This window comes from Ictalurus punctatus, chromosome 19 (assembly GCF_001660625.3).
Source record: "Ictalurus punctatus breed USDA103 chromosome 19, Coco_2.0, whole genome shotgun sequence".
In the NCBI taxonomy this organism is placed as follows: domain Eukaryota; kingdom Metazoa; phylum Chordata; class Actinopteri; order Siluriformes; family Ictaluridae; genus Ictalurus; species Ictalurus punctatus.
Window position 1 is genome coordinate 11,929,475 of NC_030434.2, and position 18,950 is coordinate 11,948,424.

The following is an 18,950-nucleotide window of genomic DNA, read 5'->3' on the forward strand; positions in this document are numbered from 1 at the left end:
TATATATATATATTTTTTTTTTTTTTTTTTGAGCTGCAGTGACCATTGGCAACTAATTGTGAGAATGTCCATTGACATAACATCATTAAGAAAAACGTAACTTTATGCAAATTTGGAGCAACTTGGCGCAGGGACGACCAACGGGAGTGAAGACGTGATCCGTGATTCGCCATTCTGTCTGCGAGTCTGAATCGTTTCGTAGAAACTTTTAAAAGGTTCTCGTGTTTTGTTTCTGTGAGTGAGAAAATGAATGTAAAATTAGAACGTGCATCTTATTATCCATGCTAATTGCGAGACATTCACGGTCAACAATTAACCTTAAGCCTTTAACCGTAGGAACCAAAAGTCCTTTGGACACCCTATTTCTCTCTGTCTCTCTCTCTCTGTCTCTCTCTTTCGCTCTCTCGCTCTGTCTCTCTCTCGCGCTCTCTCTCTCTCGCTCTCTCTCTCTCACACACACACACACACAATTTTTTTGTTCTCCTGCAGTGAGAGATGGAGTGTTTGCTCAGTGAGATTGAATTATGACTTATTTGTTTCTGCTGAAGCGTCACAGCCGATTAGAGCAGCCATTAGCTTTGTTAGCTCAGCACCCATGGCCAATTACTCAATAGTCGCAGGTGAAGTGTGTGTGTGTGTGTGTGTGTGTGTGTGTGTGTGTGTGTGGGCGGGGTTGGGGGGGGGGGGGGGGTTGTCTTCATCTCTTCATTTGGACAAATCTCTGGTCCCTATAAGGGAAATGTGCTGAGACATATAGGGGTCTGTAAGTTACTGTTACTTTTCTGTGTGTGTGTGTATATGTGTGTGTGTGTGTGTGTGTGTGTGTGTGTGTGTGTGTGTGTGTGTGTGTGTGTGTAGTATTTTGGCCATTGAAAGAATTACACTGTTGCCAGACAGGAATTAGTCTATGTTTAATTCTGCCAGTTCTCTCGCCCTCTCGCTCTCCCCCACCCTCTCTCTCTCCTTCCCTCCCTCTCTGTCTCTCTCTCTCCCTCGCCCTCTCTCTCTCTCTCTCTCTCTCTCTCTCTCTCTCTCTCTCTCTCTCTCTCTCTCATATGCGGTGTGTGTGGGTGGGTAACTGGGCCTGTCAGATTCCCTCTGTAGCAGACATCAGCGATAATATCTGATCCGAGTCGGTAAACTCAGTCTGGATTTAGGACGTGGCCGATCGTTAGTGTCTGTGGTAATTAGTGGCCATTTTGGCTGAACAGCAGAGATTTTCTAACAATCCTGAAATTAACACACACTTTTTATAGCACTGTGTATAGTCACAGTGTGATCAGTGATGAGTGTGTGTGTGTGTGTGTGTGTGTGTGTGTGTGTGTGTCTGAAAACGCAGATGCCCAGATAGTACAGTTTGGCCATGATTTATGCGACGGTCTGGCACATGCAGCCTGCCTGTGTCCTTAGCTTTGATCTCAGATTGGACAGAAATCCAACTTTGCATATTATGTACACACACACACACACACAAGCACACACAAACACACACACACACACACACACACACTCATGCCCATACACACTCTCACACACACACACACACATATATACACACACACGTATCCATGCGCGCACACACACACACACACACACACACACACACACACACATAAACACTTGAGTGTTTGAAGGAATGCATCTATCACTGTTCTGAATAATAGAATCTTATTCGGAAACACGCAGACGGTTGTTTAAACACAAACACACGCTCTCTGTTTCTACATTCAGTACAAAAGTAAAAAACAGGACACATACAGAGTTCTCTCACTTCGTCTCCCTCACAATCCCTCTATCTCTCCTGTTTTTCCTTCTGGGTTCAACAGTGAGACTTTTCCTTCAGTCAGCAATCATTCTAATGCTCTCTCTCTCTCTCTCTCTCTCTCTCTCTCTCTCTCTCTCTCTCTCTCTCTCTTTTTCCAGGATGCTGTTTTGTCACATTCTACACACGGAAAGCCGCTCTTGAGGCCCAGAACGCCCTGCACAACATCAAAACCTTAACTGGGGTGAGCACTTGTTACCTCCTGCTATTATTTGTGACTGAAAGATGACAATAATGATGTACATGATTTACATGATGATGATGATAATGGTGATGTGAATTTGGTCAGTAAGCTTGATGCATCGTTATAATGTTGGGAAGGTGCTTTAGCACTCTGTGGGAATTTATAATGTGTAATTAACAGAAGGGAATTGTAATACTTGTGAGTCAGAGGCAGTCGGACATCGGACTCATCCGAGATACATAGTGTTAATAGCAAGATCAATTTCTATTGGTATTACGTCCGTTAGGAGAAAATAACTGGAGAAAAACACTGAGTAACTCATTCAATGCTAATATGGAGACGTTTAGTACGTTTACTTGGACAACAATAATCCAATATTAACCCGATAAGACGATACTCTGATTAAGAAACTAGCATGTAAACAGCCATTATTGATGACCTTAATCCGAGTTAAGTCATACTCAAAGTAAACACAAATGGAATTGAGACATGTGGAGTATTCCTATTTTAGTCGCATTATCGACGTGCATTACAGACGTGTACACACCTTAATCACATTATTAACATTGTGTGGGAGCTTTCACCGCGTTTTTTGACAGGACACGTACACACACGGCAGTGCTCAACCGTTTGATGGCAAACAAGAGAGCACGGCTGTGTCCGAAACCGCGTACTTACCTGCTATATAGTAGGTGAAATACACGTATAACAGCTGCTATATAGTAGGTAAGTAACTCCGGTTTGGGACGCAGCCCACAGATTCAAGCAGTCCTCTGTTTGCACGTATAGCATGACAAATAATTAACAGCACTTGAAACTTTCGTAAAATTAAAAATGAAACACCCAAAACTGTATACGGTACAATAATGAAGACGAACTGTATTTCGATACGTGAAGTTCTGGAGGGAACGTCGGACGGCGTGGCGCGGTGACGTAATGACATGTGACATCAGTCTATCTATGTTCTATAACATGTAAAACCTGAACATGAAAGGAATATTCTAAAAGCGACTCATGTAAACACCTTAAACACAATATTATCTTATTCAGAATAAGATCAATAATTAGATTACCGCTGTCCATGTAAGCATAGTCAGTGACAGCTATGAAAACTAAATTGTGGAAAAAGCTAAACAACACTGCTCCGTTTATTATGTGAGGAATAAATCTTAAAATGGCATGATGTTATTTAAGCAATACCACATGAGCAGGAGAGTGGTTCAACTGCATATCGGATGTTCAGTATTACCGCATGATTGTAAGAGCGATATTGCTTTTATACATGAGTTCTCTAAACAAGAAATTAATACTGAGGAAGTGACATTTTGAACACAATATGGCCAAATGTTCTGTTTATTTTTGCTTCTCTTGCGGAAATAGATCCCGAAGAAACTAAACTCACTGTATAGCATGTCAGCTAGCTTGCTAGCTAGCTTAGATTGATTTGTACATGCACGTTAAAGGTGCTTCCGGTAAAAATTGGCATCTTCCTTTTCATTTACATCTGATGAGGTTTCATACAGTATTTTAAGCCAAAAGTTTCCTGAAAAGTAGATAACTCTGCTGTACTGCTTCAGATTAGGAAGTGGAATTTTACAAGGAGAAGACACGGACGAGCAGAGTTATACACACAGTGAAATGTCCCAGTGCGGTTATTAGTGATATAGGCACTCTTGGAACGCTGCTCGACCAATCAAATTATGAACTTGGAAAAACTGTTATTTAAAACACTAAACAATGGGGGTGGTGTGGTGAATCCTGACTCAAAGCAGAGTTACTGTTATCACAGCAGAGATACTGTTTTATTCCTCTTGTAGTAACTTTAAAATAAAAAAATTAAAGAACAAGACATTTTTAAAATCTTTTTATAGTGGCATTGAATGTCGTGCAACATCCACAAAACAAGTTAGTTCCTGTTATTGCTTACAGTACGTTAAAACAGCTATAAAGGGTCGTTCTCTTTATAGCTAGCCTCTCTTTTTCTACCTCTTGAAGTTATTAAAACATAAAATGCAATGGGTCATGTTACTGAGGAAACTGTAAAGCGTTCGATCTTGAAGGCTTTCCCGTGTTGGGAAACTTAAAACGTGCAGTTTTACGGTTGACGTGTACAAAGTGCTGACATTGGACATTGGCTCGTTGTAAAAATGATGTTTCCTCAAATAACACCTCACCAGATAGTAGTCTAATGAGCTGTAAAATCAATCAACACCTTCTGACCAATCAGAACCAAGCATTCAAAATCCCTGTGTATAAGAGGTCAGTACTAGAAATCGATAGGAAATGTTTGATGTGTATAGAGTTAAAAGTTTGGTCCTGACTTTACGCTTAAATGGTATGTGTGTACCACGGTTTAGTTGTATTTTAGTGTGTTTAGAATGTCACATACTGTATCTTTATGTTCTGGATAATGATAGGTGATACAGTGTGGGTGTGTTTGGCACCTAGGTAGTGGGGTTAAGGTAATACGTACGTCATGGCAGGGGGTAAGACAAATGTTTGGATGAGGAAGAAGTGGTTTGAATATAATCTTTGGACGACCCTGTTGTTGGTGAGAATATTTTTGTTTTGTTTGACCTGATTGATTTAGGTTTTCTACTTGGATTAATAAAAGTATGCATGCTTAAAAGACATTTACGTGTGGACTTGAAGTGCGTTTCAAAAGAAGAACCACTGAGTCCTCATTCCACGACCTAACACGAAAGGCCGCTACAGTATCACCTTGACTCAGGATGAGCCAAGCCAAATCAATAAAACAGGCAAGTTAAACTAGATACACATGAACTGCAACCTTGGAGATTAAGGAAAAGGGAAACCAAGGGGAACCTCTTGGCCAAATGCTCAATTTCATGTTCTTACTCGGGGAATGTGCCAAAAAGAAAAAATCCTTAAACTGTTCTTTGGAAGACTAACCATTTTAGGGTTTAGGGATTCTACTTGGAACCATTTCTGGAAAAGAAACCACGGTATATAAGGTACTATATGCTAGAGGGACACCACATTAAAAAAATTAAAAGCATTTAGAGTGCTTGATGAAGTGTGTAGAGCATGTACAGTCCAATCACTTTTTAGGTGCAAAGTATGATGTCACGCTCAGTTAAGCCTGTATGTTTCTAAGGAGGCAGCGGATATCTCTGATCTCAGATGAGCCTCTGTGTGCTGTACACTTCCTGCTCGAGTCTTTAGATAATCTCAGCTTACAGGGCAGCTTAGAAACAGAACACGTGAACACGGTCGATGGCTTTGTAGATATTGTTATGACTGTAAATTGTTCGTCATTCTGTGCGACTGATATGTTTGTGAGCTTAATGTGTTGTTTTCTAATCGTTTTGGTCAAAGGGAGACTTTTAAGGACTTCTAAAGGTCTGATGATTAAATCCTATCCAACAGACATCAATCCATTAACTTAAACCAAAACACACTTTAGAGCAATCAGCTAATTGTGTATCCCAGTTTGTGGAACTCAATGAAGTGATCTTCATTAGCATCATGCTGAAACTCTCTTTCTACCCTCTCTATACTAATCAGTGGACACTCAGAGTGCCCCGAGTGTGTGTGTGTGTGTGTGTGTGTGTGATGGTGTGTCCACTCTTGTTCTTGACTCTAAGCTAAGGAAGCACAAGAGCTAATCTAGGGCATGTCCTTAAGAGTGCCCTCCATATACTAGTGCCATCTTTTTTTCTCTCTCTTTCATTACCTGTACCTCACTACTCTTCCCCCTTTCTTCATACATGTAGAAGAAGAATACGCTTGATTTTGTGAGAACACTTCAATGGCAGTAACTGTGTGCGTACGGTTTTTGTTCTTGCCTTTCGTTCATTGGCCCGTATTCATCAAACGTCTTTCAAAACAAGCGAACTGTTTCACGTCTGATGCATCGAAACAAGCACCGATTTCAACTCCGCTGATGAATCCGCATCCGCCATGTGGGAGCTAGACTGCACCCACTTATATGCATGCCACATGAATATTCCATCCCATTTAACATTCTCATTACCTGCAACAAGCCCTGAATTTTATGAATATTATATGCATACCGTTAACAGGAAACACTTTCAGTTCACAGGTCATTGACTTGAAGGTTGCAACTGTTTATTTTCTCATCACTTATATGAAGCGCCCACTTTTACAATCAGTTGCTTATAATTAACATGAAGCACACACCATTTACCGTTATATTGTATGTCTATGATTCATGTAGAATACATTTCAATTTACCAGAATGTAATCTTTAATCTGTAATCTTGGGGTGTGTGTATATGATGCTGTATGCCACAGCATATGACTCTAAGTGGATTATGGGCTCTGGAGTGGCGCATCAGAAACGCGTTTGCCCTGTGTTCTATCGATCATGAGTTCCAGTCCTGACGATGCCACAGCCTTCTGCAGCTGGGTGTCTGAGACAGCAAAATTGGCCCTGCTTTCAGGTCGGAAGAGATGGCATATTGTCTCTTCTCTGTCAATCACAGTGACACTAGCCAGTTGCAGGCATTTCTGAGCTCGTGTACAGTCCTGTCTGAAACTATTGGAACAGCAAGGCCAGTTCATTTGTTTGTGCTATACACCAAAGACATTTGGGTTTGAATATGGCTATGAGAGCTTTTATTTCCTGGTATTTACATCTAGATGTGTTGAACGACATAATACATACAACCTTTTTGTATCAGACCATATAATTTCAGGTAAACAAAATTATAGGAACAGATGAACTTGAAGTAAATTAAAGTAAATACTGTAACACTTAATATTTGGTTGCTTATCCCTTGCTTGCAATAACTACATCATGACTATGTCTCACTGACATGACCAAACTGTTGGTTTCTTCTTTCGTGATGCTTTTCCGTGATGCTTTTTCAGGGTTTTCTCCCTTCAATCTCCTCTTCAGGAGGTGAAATGCTGCTCAACTTGGTTAAGGTCTAGTGATTGACTTGGCCAGTCTAAAATCTTCCACTATTCCCCCAGATAAAATGTTCCTGGTAACTTCTGAATTCATTCTGCTGCTACCATCATGAGTTACATCATCAATAAAGATTAGTGACCCTGTTCCAGAAGCAGTCATGCCAGCCCAAGCCATGACATTAGCTTGTATGTTTTGGATCGTGAGCTTTCTTTCTCCACACTTTGGCATTTTCATCACTCTGGTAGAGGTTAATTTTGGTTCCAGAACTTTTGTGGATCATCTCTGTATTTCTTTGTGAATTCCAATCTGGCTTTCTGATTCTTACTGCTGATGAGTGGGTTGCATCTTGTGGTATAGCCTCTATATTTCTGCTCTAAAAATCTTCTTCAAACAGTCGATTGTGATACCTTCACCCCTGCCCTGTGGAGGTTGTTGGTGATGCCACTGACTGTTGTTTTCGGGTTTTTCTTCACAGCTGTCAATGTTTCTGTCTTCAGCTGTTGTTGTTTTCCTTTTCCGACCCATTTGGTGTCTGTTGCTCAGTACAACAGTGGTTTCTTTCTTTTTCAGGACATTCTAAATTGTTGTATTGGCTATGCCCAACGTTTGTGCAATGGCTCTAATAGATTTTCCCTCTTTTTCTCAGCTTCAAAATGGCTTGCTTTTCTCCTATATACAGCTCTCCGGTCTTCATGTTGGTTTATCCTTTTTAACAACAAATGCAGTCTTCACAGGTGAAACTGAGAGCTAAAACCAAGAGTACGTGTTCAGCGCTATTTATTGTTTATATAATTGATCTAACAGGACACACCTGGGTAACAAGAAACACCTGTCAGTCATATGCTCCAACATTTTTCAATATTAGCCTACATATTAGGTTGTCTGATACAAAATGTGCTATGTTCTATGTAATTTAATGACTCTACATATAAATAGCAGGAAATAAAAGCTGAAATTCTAAACTCTCTTCTCATATTCATCTGTTGATTTCAAACCCAAATGTCTTCAGTCTACAGCAAAAACAAATTAATTGGCCTTGCCACTCCAATAGTTTCATTGGGGACTGTATGTAGAAGAGGGCAGATAGCATCTACACATCCTTGTCATATCCACATAACATGCACCACACGCACACACACACACACACAGCTGTCTATCACAACCGTGAATTGTTTTGTGTGTGTGTGAGAGAGAGAGAGAGAGAGAGAGAGAGAGAGAGAGAGAGATGGTAGGTGATGAAGAGACACTTCCAGGGAATGTAGAAGTGTGTGTGTGTTTGTTAGACAGGATGAAGTCAAATTCTGATACCAGATCAAAGGCGGGGGGGGGGGGTGTAGAGGGGGAGGGGCTGCGGGGGGGGGGGGGGGGGGGTGAGGGTAGTACAGTAATATGTTTTTGGATCAAATGAGAGGAGTGGAGCAGATCACAAGTGGAGGGACATCATCTCTTAATGAGTCTGTAATGTATGAGATGAGTTGAGACATAAGGGGGAAAGATGAAAGAAAGGTTGAGGAAGGAAGCAGGGGATACTGGAAGGGTGGAAAGAAGAAAGGAAGGAAGTAAAAAAAGGAAACGAGTGGAAGGATGGCTCAGAGGAACAAAGGAAAGAAGAATAAATAAATGTTATGTAATAAATATAAGGTAATAAAGGGAAGGAAAGAATGGAGAAGAGGAAGATGAATGAAGCATGTTAAAGAGGAAGGAGAGAAGAAAGAAAAAAGAAAGAGGGCATGGTGGAAGAATGGTAGAAAGGGAGGAAAGAATAATGAGAGAGGAATGGATGAAGAATAGAGGATGGAACAAGGAAAGCACTAGACACAAGAAAGTTAAAAAAAACAAGCAAGGAAGGTATGTAAACTAGAACGATGGAGAAAAGGAAGGAAATGTAATAAGAAAAAAGAAAGAAAGAGAAAGAAAAAGAGCAGTGGAGGAATAAGGAAAAGGGGAATGCACAAACACATACGAATTGATTATTACTGGTCCTCATCAAGGGTCATTGACATGAATTGAGAAGTCATTGAGTCATTGACATGAAAAGGGGTGTGTGTGTGTGTATGTGTGTGGACCATGCCTCTTGTTGTAGTGTAGTGTGTTCTGTGGTTGTGTGCTGTGTGTAACCAGTGTTTGTCCTGTCTTACAGATGCACCATCCTATTCAGATGAAGCCTGCAGACAGTGAGAAGTCAAATGGTGAGTGTCTGAATGTGTGTGTGTGTGTGTGGGTTTAGTTTCTAATGTTAGCACTGTTATTGTTTTTCCCCTAATAAGACCTGTCTGCTGAAAAGACACACACATGCACACGCGCACGCACACACACACACACACACACACACACACACACACACACACACACACACACACGCACACTGTCCTGTTCCCCTTTTTCCACACTTGCTTATCACACTTTTCTTCTGTCCTTCCACCTTCTTCTTTTCTTCTCTTTCATTCTCAGCGGTGGAGGACAGGAAGTTGTTTATCGGCATGGTGTCAAAGAAGTGTAACGAGAATGATATCCGGGTCATGTTCTCTTCCTTTGGTCAGATTGAGGAGTGTCGCATCCTGAGAGGGCCAGACGGACTTAGCCGAGGTAACCCACACACAAACACACACTCGCACCCATACACGTGCACATACACACATGCACACACACAAAGTTGTTCCATGGGTTCTATAACTGATAATATAGCAATTGACATTGGCATCATTATAGCGTTCTCTTACTATTTGCTCATTTCTGATTAGTTTGATGATAGTTTGGTTAAGCTAGCAGCCAGAAGATTTTCAGGAACTGCCACCTGGACTGTTTGGAGTGTGTTGCTTTGAAGCCAGACTAGTTAGGACCTTGGAGGTCAGTCCAGACTGATAACCTTTGCTGTTTTGAAGACAATTGGGATATGATATGACCAGATGTTATGGAGTCATTGACAAAGAAGTGAATAGGAGGCCTTTATTTGTCACATATACATTACAGCACAGTGAAATTATTTTCTTCGTATATCCCGGCTTGTTAGGAAGCAGGGGTCAGACTTCAGGGTCAGCCAAGATACGGTACCCCTGGAGCAGAGAGGGTTAAGGGCCATGCTCAAGGGCCCAACAGTGGGAGCTTAGTGGTGCTAGGGCTTAAACCCCTGATCGTCTGAGCAGTAAGCCTGCGCTCACCCCAAAAAAAATAAGATTCCGCCTTGAACAAAGGCTTTGCAGGTTCCACTGAGATGGAAGTGATGAATGGGGGGAGACTCAGGGTGATTTTAAAAAGGCTTTGGACCAACATCCTCTATTGAAGATGTACTTGCTGCTTGAAAGCAAAGCTTCACATCTTTATGAGGCGTAAAATGGATATCTGAACTTGACTGTAGCTAGAGAACATTCTGATTCTGATTTGTGACAAGTTTTCAATTCAAACCTCTCTATAGCCTAAGGACATTTTCATCCAGAACACCCAAACTAACAGCACCAGAACCCAGATTGACTACAGACTGAGAAATATAAAATCTAACATTCCTAACGATAGCACCTGTTACTATAGCAACATCATCAGGTCATCTGGAAACAAAACAATTCATCATTGGATTAATAAATGCACCCTAAAAAAAAAGACAACTTACCGTCACATAATATGCCCATTTGTTAGAGTTTTAACACTAGCTGCGCTGAACTACGGCCGTACGTATCAATAGTCTAAATCATTATTTATTATATTTTTGACTTTCATTAGATGTATTACATTAGATAAATCTGTAATCAAAGAAAATAATTTCCATCTAGTCAGAAAAAAGTATTTTCTGTGGGCTGGTATATGATACACATTTCAGAGCCTTGAGTTTTAGCTGACAGTTGATACAAATCCAGTACCCATGCTCTTACAGTAATTAGGCTGATGTTCTCTAAGCCTCTTTTTCTAAGTTAAGCGAGCCATTACATGCATGATGGTGGCAATTTGTCTTCTGTGCTGTGTCAAGCAACATCACGCACATTCACAGCATAAATACATCAGTTGATTAGAATGGCTCCAGTATTCTCTAGCTCGATTTGACACAGACATTATCACGTCTGTGTATTCATATTTGCTAGTGTTTGATTGTATTGTTAAAGTCAGTGCAAAGAAGCTGAAAAACACAGTACACAGACTGAGCAGGAATAAAATTATTCTGGTGAAAATGCTAGTTTACTTTAAGTGTCGAGGACATTTGGGAGATTATTTGGTTGAACTTCAACCATGCTCCAAGTTCATGAAGTGTGAGCCAAGGGAAAAAAGGAAGGATGGAGGAGTTGTTCATTAGTAAGCAGTGCTCACACTTGAGTTTTAATGTCATTTGGAGAAAAAAAATCAAACTAGCTAGCTATTATTAGCTGTTCACTTCTTACGTCTTGGTTACACATGTAACCCTGTTCCCTGAGAAGGGAACGAGACATTGTGTGAGCATTATGCTATGGGAAGCGCCCTTGTGCGTGACCGGTATCTGAAGTCTGTGAGAAATCACACCTATTTATAGGCCTGCCGTGGTCAGGTGACGTGGCAATTACGCATGTCGCATGACTATAAAAACGGCACCTGTGAACCACGTCCTCAGCCTCTATTATCTGAAGCAAAGATGGAAATTCACAGGCATGCCCCAGTATGACAAAGCTACATAACGTCTCGTTCCCTTCTCAGGGAACATGGGTATATGCGTAACCCAGACTTGCCCTTTCAAAGGAACGTTGCGTGAGCTTCATGCTGTGGGAATGTGAATACAATTAAGGGCAAAGTCAAACATCTTGAACCTGTATGTCCAAAGAGTACGTTTAAGATGGTGCAGATCTAAAATTGGCCTCATACACCCATGTTTTTTGTGGACCTTTGTCCAAGAGAGATCTTCCTGCACTAACCTTGGGCTCTGCTCTGTGCTGACTACTGTGATGAACACACCTCTGAACTGGACCCGGTAACCCTTTTCTATGGTGAACAGAACCCATGGAGACACATTTGGCAGTAGTTTCCATGCTGCCAGATGGTCTTTTAGTGACGTTAACGCTTCCACATTATGTTGGAGGGAAAGCATCAGATTTTCATTCCCTTGTGACAGAGAAGACAGAAGACCAGAGAAGACTGAAAACTTAAGATGACATTGGCTAGGGGATGCCCTATAGTAATAATGGGGCTAAATGCCGTAACAACCTCACGTCCCCTGATACTTCTCTCTGCTGCCCATCAGGACTGCTCCTTCTTTGTCTGTTTGGCCTTTATGATCATTCTCAGATCAGGCCTACTAGCAGGATGCGACTGTGTCTGCCCGGTCCCCCTGGCTCTCCATAGGGGGAGGTGGGCCATCACACTCACCTTCTGTGCCTCCGTCGCACTAGTGGATACTATGGGGAAGGAACTGGCTGAACACCGCGTTTTGCTGTTTCGCCTTGCAAAACCTGTCAGTGATAGCGTTAACTGCGCTGCCAAACAGGCTGGAAGGTTCAACAGGGGCATTCAGCAGGGAGACCTTATCCTTATCCCCCATCCCTGAGAGGTTGAGCCTTGGGTGCCTTGTCGCCGAACCCAAGCTATCCATTGACAGGCCATTTTTCTTGGTTGCCCAGAGAGACAAGCCTGTGGCGCGGCAAAGCTCTGCCACTGCCTCGCGCCCAATTCCCTGCCCGTTGTCAAGCTCACACAACAGGTCTGCTTGGTAGGCCTGAAAAACTACCATTGTATGCAGTGACCCACAGGCTAGACCTGCTACCACATAGGCTTGGCAACCAGCGACGAGGTGGCCTTACATGGCTTAGGTGGCAAAGCCGCCCCACCTAAATTTCCTGCCGTTGATGCAGAGAAGTAGCTCGCGGGTGCCTACTCCACCTTTGGCATAGCTAAATACCCATGCTGCTAATTCACTATAATGGCCAAATAATCCGACATCGCGGGGTTATAAACCCGGCTAGTGTATGGTTTTCCCCAAAAGCACGATGTTTCATCATGCACTACTGGCAAAAAAGGGGAGTTTTCTGAGGTGTGAGGGAGATTTATTTTCACTAGGGAGGCTCGTCCAGCCTGCTATGAGCTTCTTTCTCTTCCCCAGGCTAAATTAAGTTTTTCTACCAGCTCTTTATATGCTTGAGTGCTGCTCTCTGTTTTTGGTGCAATGGCTCCCCCGTCTGGCTCCTCGGAGTCAGAGAGGGTGGGTTGGCTTTCCATACCGGAAGGAGGAGGCGTGACGCGAGCTCCAAAATCAGGCGGAGAGCCCGACCCGGATGACAGAGCAAGAGATAGAGCATCGCTCGTCTCCGGCTCCTCTTCCAGATCCATACAGGATCCCCAGGACCTGAGACAGCTAGCTGCCTCGGCAGATCTGCGAGGCTCTGAAACCCATCTCCCTTTGGCCTTGAAGAGAGCGAGCCATGAGTAGAGCTGCCTGATTGTAAAACGCTCACAATGCATGCAGTCATCCCCTTCAAGAGCCGCTGTGGTATGCTCCACCCCCAGACCCTTCACACAGAAAGTGTGTCTGTCCATCCCCGTAATAAAACTAGAGCAGGGCGTGACACACTTCCTGAATTCTCTCTCACTCATACTTTTCTTTTTAAAGGGACAGAAAAGTAAAGAGGAAATTAAGAGTCTTTTTGTGAGAGTTCACACAAGTGACCAATAAGGCTGAGGACCTGGTTCGCAGTTGATGTTTTTAGTCACGCGACGCACGTAATTGCCATGTCATCTGACCACGGCAGGCCTATAAATAGGCATGATTTCACACAGAATTCAGATACTGGTCATGCGCGAGGGCGCTTCCCACAGTGTGAAGCTCACGCAACGTTGAGTTCCCTTTGAAAAGGAACACATATAACGGCGTCAATAATCACATAATTGCCTTGATCAACTGCAAGGCAAAAGTCTGTGAACACAGCTTTAATCACTAGTCCAAAATGTGCTTATTTTGGACAAACTAATATGAGAATAATAAAGTCAACATGTTTATTGCGATTCTTGAACTCACAACTATCTTGTTTCCCGGTGAATGGATTAAGGTAGTCTCCTGCTGTCCTCCATTATCTTCTTCTTATCTTGAAGGATGTACACACACACACACATTTCTAAGCTAGGAGGCCAAAGTTTCCGTAATACATAAATCCTTCCATCATACCATTACATTTCTGCTGTAATTTTCTCCCTCGTCTCCGTGGCCTAGAGGGGGACAGGTTGTACCTCCACCATACCGTATTGCTCACTCACCTACCACTCTTCTTTCACACTCATTTCACAACCACTCCTCCACCCCTTCATCCACTCCTCTCCTGTCATCTTGTCCTCTACAGGACTCTCTCTCGTCCATCTCTCTCGTTCTCTCTCCTGCTCTCTCCCTCCTCAATCTCTCCCTTTTTTTCTCTCTCACTCCCTCTCTGGTTCTCATGAATATTTTAATTCCATATGAGATTAACTCCAGTCCCTGAGCCCTTGCTGCGAGATATATTTGAAAGTGCCCTGATGCAGGGGATATGTGCTTTTACTGAACCGTGCCAGCCCTACAGGACACCTCTACATTCGTCCTCTTTCTTACACACACATATACTCACATACAGAAAGAAATATTAATTGGGGCTTGAATGTTATCTAAATAATGCACACCTGCATTAATTAATATGTATTCCATTTATGGCTGAAAATAAGTGCACATAAATTAACATAAATTAAAGTACAATGTTACTAAATGTTGGTAATAAGCTGAACTTGGGTCATTGGGGTAAATGTTGGAAAGTACCATTCCACCTCAGTTATAAATGTACCCTATTAATCACTGAGAACATATTAATACAGGTGTTAGTTCATATTGATCATAGGGACTTCAGTCCAGGGTGGAACATTACATTAGTAATGCAAGGGGCCTTAATTTAGCAAGCATTCAAACAAAAGTCAGTTAAAACAGCTATAACTTTATGACAATTGTTCGGCAAAAACTCTCATTTATACTTTTTTATTTTCACACAAAATGTAGTCGAGAACCGTGTTTAGTGTCTGATGATTGCTTAGTTTTGTACTGTAGCTATGAGGTTATGTTGCATGTTAGGGAAGCAACCACCAATAGGGATCAACCATTTTGATGACATCATTCTGCACTTCAGCGCCTCATAAGATTTTCTGTCCAATCAAATGCGCCCTAGAATCTGAAGCGTCCCGCCCCCAACATTATAAAAAAAAAATCACCTTGCCTAAAAGCTGTTGGCTATTTGAAAGCGGGACATACAATACGCCCCACCCTGACTTCCTGTTTCCAGTGGAAATTACATCAACCGATTGAATAATTTGGTACGTTTTAAGGCACTTCACAGGGACTTTAAGTTGAAAGTATTATCATCCGCAACACTTTTCACTACAATTCAATCGTCAGACTTCTGACTGGTCGGGTGAAGGGGGTGGACACCAAATTGTGCTTAAAAAAGAAAGTTTGTAAAGTTTGTAATAATATTCCAGCCCTCAGCTACATAGTGAATTTTTCTTCATTTTCAAATGTTTACAGTAAGTCATATCGTGTCCTAAATCATATTTGGTATCTCTGAGGGATAATAGTGAAGTACTGATTACAGTTTGAGACAGATATTTACAGCAAGAATTTTAGGTAAGATAGCCCTTTATTACTTATTACCTGCATTAGATATTTAGCTAATATTAGCTAATATTTAGATTTTGCAAAACTAAAGAAGCAACTGACAGATCCTAAGCACATGGTCCCCTTCTCTGTCTCTCTTCTCCTCTAACATATTTGTCTCTTTCTCTCTTTATCTCTTTAATCTCCACCATCTCAGAGATCTATCAATCACCTTAGACTTTTACTACCAATAAATATAGATCACCAAGGGAGCTAGCCCACTTTCTCCAAACTGTCCTCCTTTCTCTCTCTCTCTCTCTCTCTCTCTCTCTCTCTCTCTCTCTCTCTCTCTCTCTCTCGCTCTCTCTCGCGCTCTTGTTCTCCTCCTCCATGTGGCCTATCACATATTTATATCTGCTGCCTGATGCGGCACTCAAAAAAAAGCAGTAATAAAATAAAGATAATTCTTTGGAAACACTCCCTTGTTTCTGTGTCCCATTGTCTTCAAGTAGAAGGACAGATGAGAATTTAACGAAGATCAAAGACACTCTGTTTTTAGTGTTTTCTCAGTGGAGAAGGCAGCTGTGGCTGTTATAACAACGTGTCTAAACCTGGTTTAATGACCAGGCTAATAACACAGTCTTAAAATAAACAGAAACATTTGGGGCTATGGACTGAAACCACGCCCTTATCGGAACTTGGGGTGCAGGTTACATCAGAGAGAGAGAGCGAGAGAGAAAGAGAGAGAGAGAGAAAAAGAGGTGGACAGCAAGTACAGCATATGAAAGTAAATGCAGCTAGTGCCTCCTAGTGAACATAAAACAATAAGACACTTCTTTCACTTTTCTTCTTATCAGGCTTAGATGGCTGAAGTAGCTTACACGTTCAGTATGGCTTGTGTGTGTGTGTGTGTGTGTGTGTGTGTGTGTGTATGTGTGTGTGTGTGTGTGAGTGTGTGTGTGTGTACAGTAGAGCAGAGAGAGCTCTTGAGGCAGTGCCATCTCTCTCCAGCATGTCTCCATATGGCCTGTTCTTTTGCCCACCACCTGCATAAACGACTCCATTTCCCAGCTGCCATCGCAGGCAGGTCTCCAGCAGCCGCTCGGCCTCTTGGGAACGCTTGTCATGATTGCAGCAGAGAGATTACTCTCGTTCTGTTCAAGCATTTAGGGTGAAGAGCGCTCTAGCAGGCACATAAACATGCAAATGTGTGACACAAAATGGCTTGTAGTAAAAGTCTAGCCACAGCCAGGTGGAGCAGTGTGTGTGTGTGTGTTTGTGTGTGTGTGTGTGTGTGTGTGTGTGTGTGTGTGTGTGTGTGTGTGTGTGTGTGTGTATGTGCGTATTTATGTGTGCGTGTGCACATACTTGCATATTTACATATTTTAAAACATACCCTATACAGTATATGGATTTCTTTCCTTTGGGTATGTGGTAATCAACACTACAATTCCCTGGTATACACCAAGTGTAAAGTGCCTGGAATCTAAAATGTAGTTACAGCCCTGCGGAACACTCCGGCTTAGTCTGACCAGCTATTAGCTGCCTCACAGACCGAGCTTGTCAAACTGGTAGACCATCCTTACCATCTGGTAAGTGCTGGTAGATAGAAACAATTTCTGAATTCCAGCTCCTTAGTAATGCTACATCATAGATAGACTGTTAGATAGACTGACATTAGGGCAGTTTCAAACATTTATTGACCAGTTTAAACAAGTAATAATGAAGCTGTAAAATAACTTAGGTGGTAAAGAGGGTCTACCAGTTGGATAAGCTCTGCCTGCCAGTGTATTGGGGTTGGAAAATACTGTGTCCAAGGTGAGAAATAAGATCTGGAATCCACAATGAACAAGGCTAGCAATGAAGCTGAAATAAATAATGTACATGGTTTCCATAGAGTTTAAATCCACAATGTTCATGACTAGCAAAAGAGATCAAAATCCGCAATGCATAAGACTAGCGTAGAGCTGAAATCCACAGTGTACAAGGCTTGCATAAAGCTAATATCGACACTGAACAAGACTAACATAGAGCTGAAATTTGCAACAACAACAACAAAAAACAAAGATAGCATAATGATGGATTTTACCAGCCTTGAGTCCAATCTGGTGAGTGAGGACAGCTCAACTACTCAAGTACTTCCTACACCAGTGGTACTGGTATGAGCGTCTATCTTAAAATGCTAATCAACACTAAGAGCGGCAGACAAAAGAGAGCTACACAGCACAGTTTTAATATTGCCAAAAGGATACTGACAATATGTACAGCTAGGAAGGGTGATGATAAGAGCAGAAACCCTAGCAGTAGCAAGACATTTCAAGAAAACAGAAATAGCACTCATTTGCTCTGACTGGAAGAACTGGTTTAGTCAAATTTACATTTACAAAGTTGAAATTAGGGTTGGGGATGAGTAATTGAGTAGTCGTAGGTGACGGCGATGAACAGTCGCGTCAGTCAGTCATTGTCAAAGGAGTTTTTCATCCTGTTAGACGTAATAGTGCATTGAAAAAGTAACAAAGAAGCTGGAAATGTCAGAACACATTTCTGTCTGTCTTCGGCACTCATGTATCGTTTATAGAGTGTGTGTGTGTGTGTGTGTGTGTGTGTGTGTGTGTGTGTGTGTGTGTGTGTGTGTGTGTGTGTGTGTGTGTGAGAGAGAGAGAGAGAGAGAGAAAGCTTGCCTGTGTGGATGTGTACTACACAGCAGTTTGACAGCTTTGCGCATTGAAATCTACTTCACTAAACTCATAAACACAACTATACTCATACTGTTTGTGTGTTATATTGTGTTGCTCTGATGTTCAGTGTGTTCAGTGTTGAAGGTAAGAGTTGAGTGTTGATTGTTGTTAAATGTTGTTGAATGTTCTACTCTAAGCCACTTTTGCAGTAAGTTCTGTCTGCCTTTCTTCTCTGTACAATCTTTGTTTTTTGGCTTTATAACGACCTGTCCAACCCTTTTGTCTTGTTTCTTTTGTTTTTTTTTTTCTCTCTTGTCTCTCTTCCTCCCTCGTTCCCTCGTTCCCTCCCTCCCTCCCACCCTACCTCCCTTCTTCGTTCCCTTCCTGCAGGATGTGCGTTTGTCACGTTTTCTACCAGGGCTATGGCACAGAATGCAATCAAAGCCATGCATCAGTCTCAGACCATGGAGGTACTGTACTCTCGTCCCTCTATCTCTCTCTCTCTCTCTCTCTCTCTCACCCTCGCGCTCTTACTCTCGCTCTCTCTCTTTTCTCTTCTCTTCTCTCTCTCTCTCCCTCTCTCTTCAGCTGCCTATCATTATTTCCTCTTCTCATCCTTCTTTCTATCACTCTGTCCTGTCTGTCACAATCTCATCGGTCCTCTCCTCTCACATTTTCCCCCTCTCTCCACCTCTCTCCCTCCTATCTGTCTTGCCACTTCTTCCACTCTCCCACACTGTCTCTCTCTCTTTATGTTATGCTATCCTTCTCTCTCTCTTTTTTTTCACTCTCACTATCTCTTCCTGTCTCTCACACGC

At 42.1% G+C, this 18,950-nt stretch overlaps 1 protein-coding gene across 22 annotated transcripts in view; it reads left to right on the forward strand.

The window, feature by feature from the left end:
• The window catches only part of celf2 (cugbp, Elav-like family member 2), a 183,559-nt gene that overhangs the window by 122,094 nt on the left and 42,515 nt on the right, over positions 1 to 18,950 (forward strand). For all 22 annotated transcript variants that reach the window (XM_017494075.3, XM_017494071.3, XM_017494073.3 and 19 more), the window contains 4 exons: positions 1,924 to 2,006; positions 9,047 to 9,095; positions 9,358 to 9,492; positions 18,523 to 18,602. In XM_017494075.3, the coding sequence (XP_017349564.1) occupies positions 1,924 to 2,006; positions 9,047 to 9,095; positions 9,358 to 9,492; positions 18,523 to 18,602 (347 nt within the window). The remainder of the gene's footprint in view (positions 1 to 1,923; positions 2,007 to 9,046; positions 9,096 to 9,357; positions 9,493 to 18,522; positions 18,603 to 18,950) is intronic.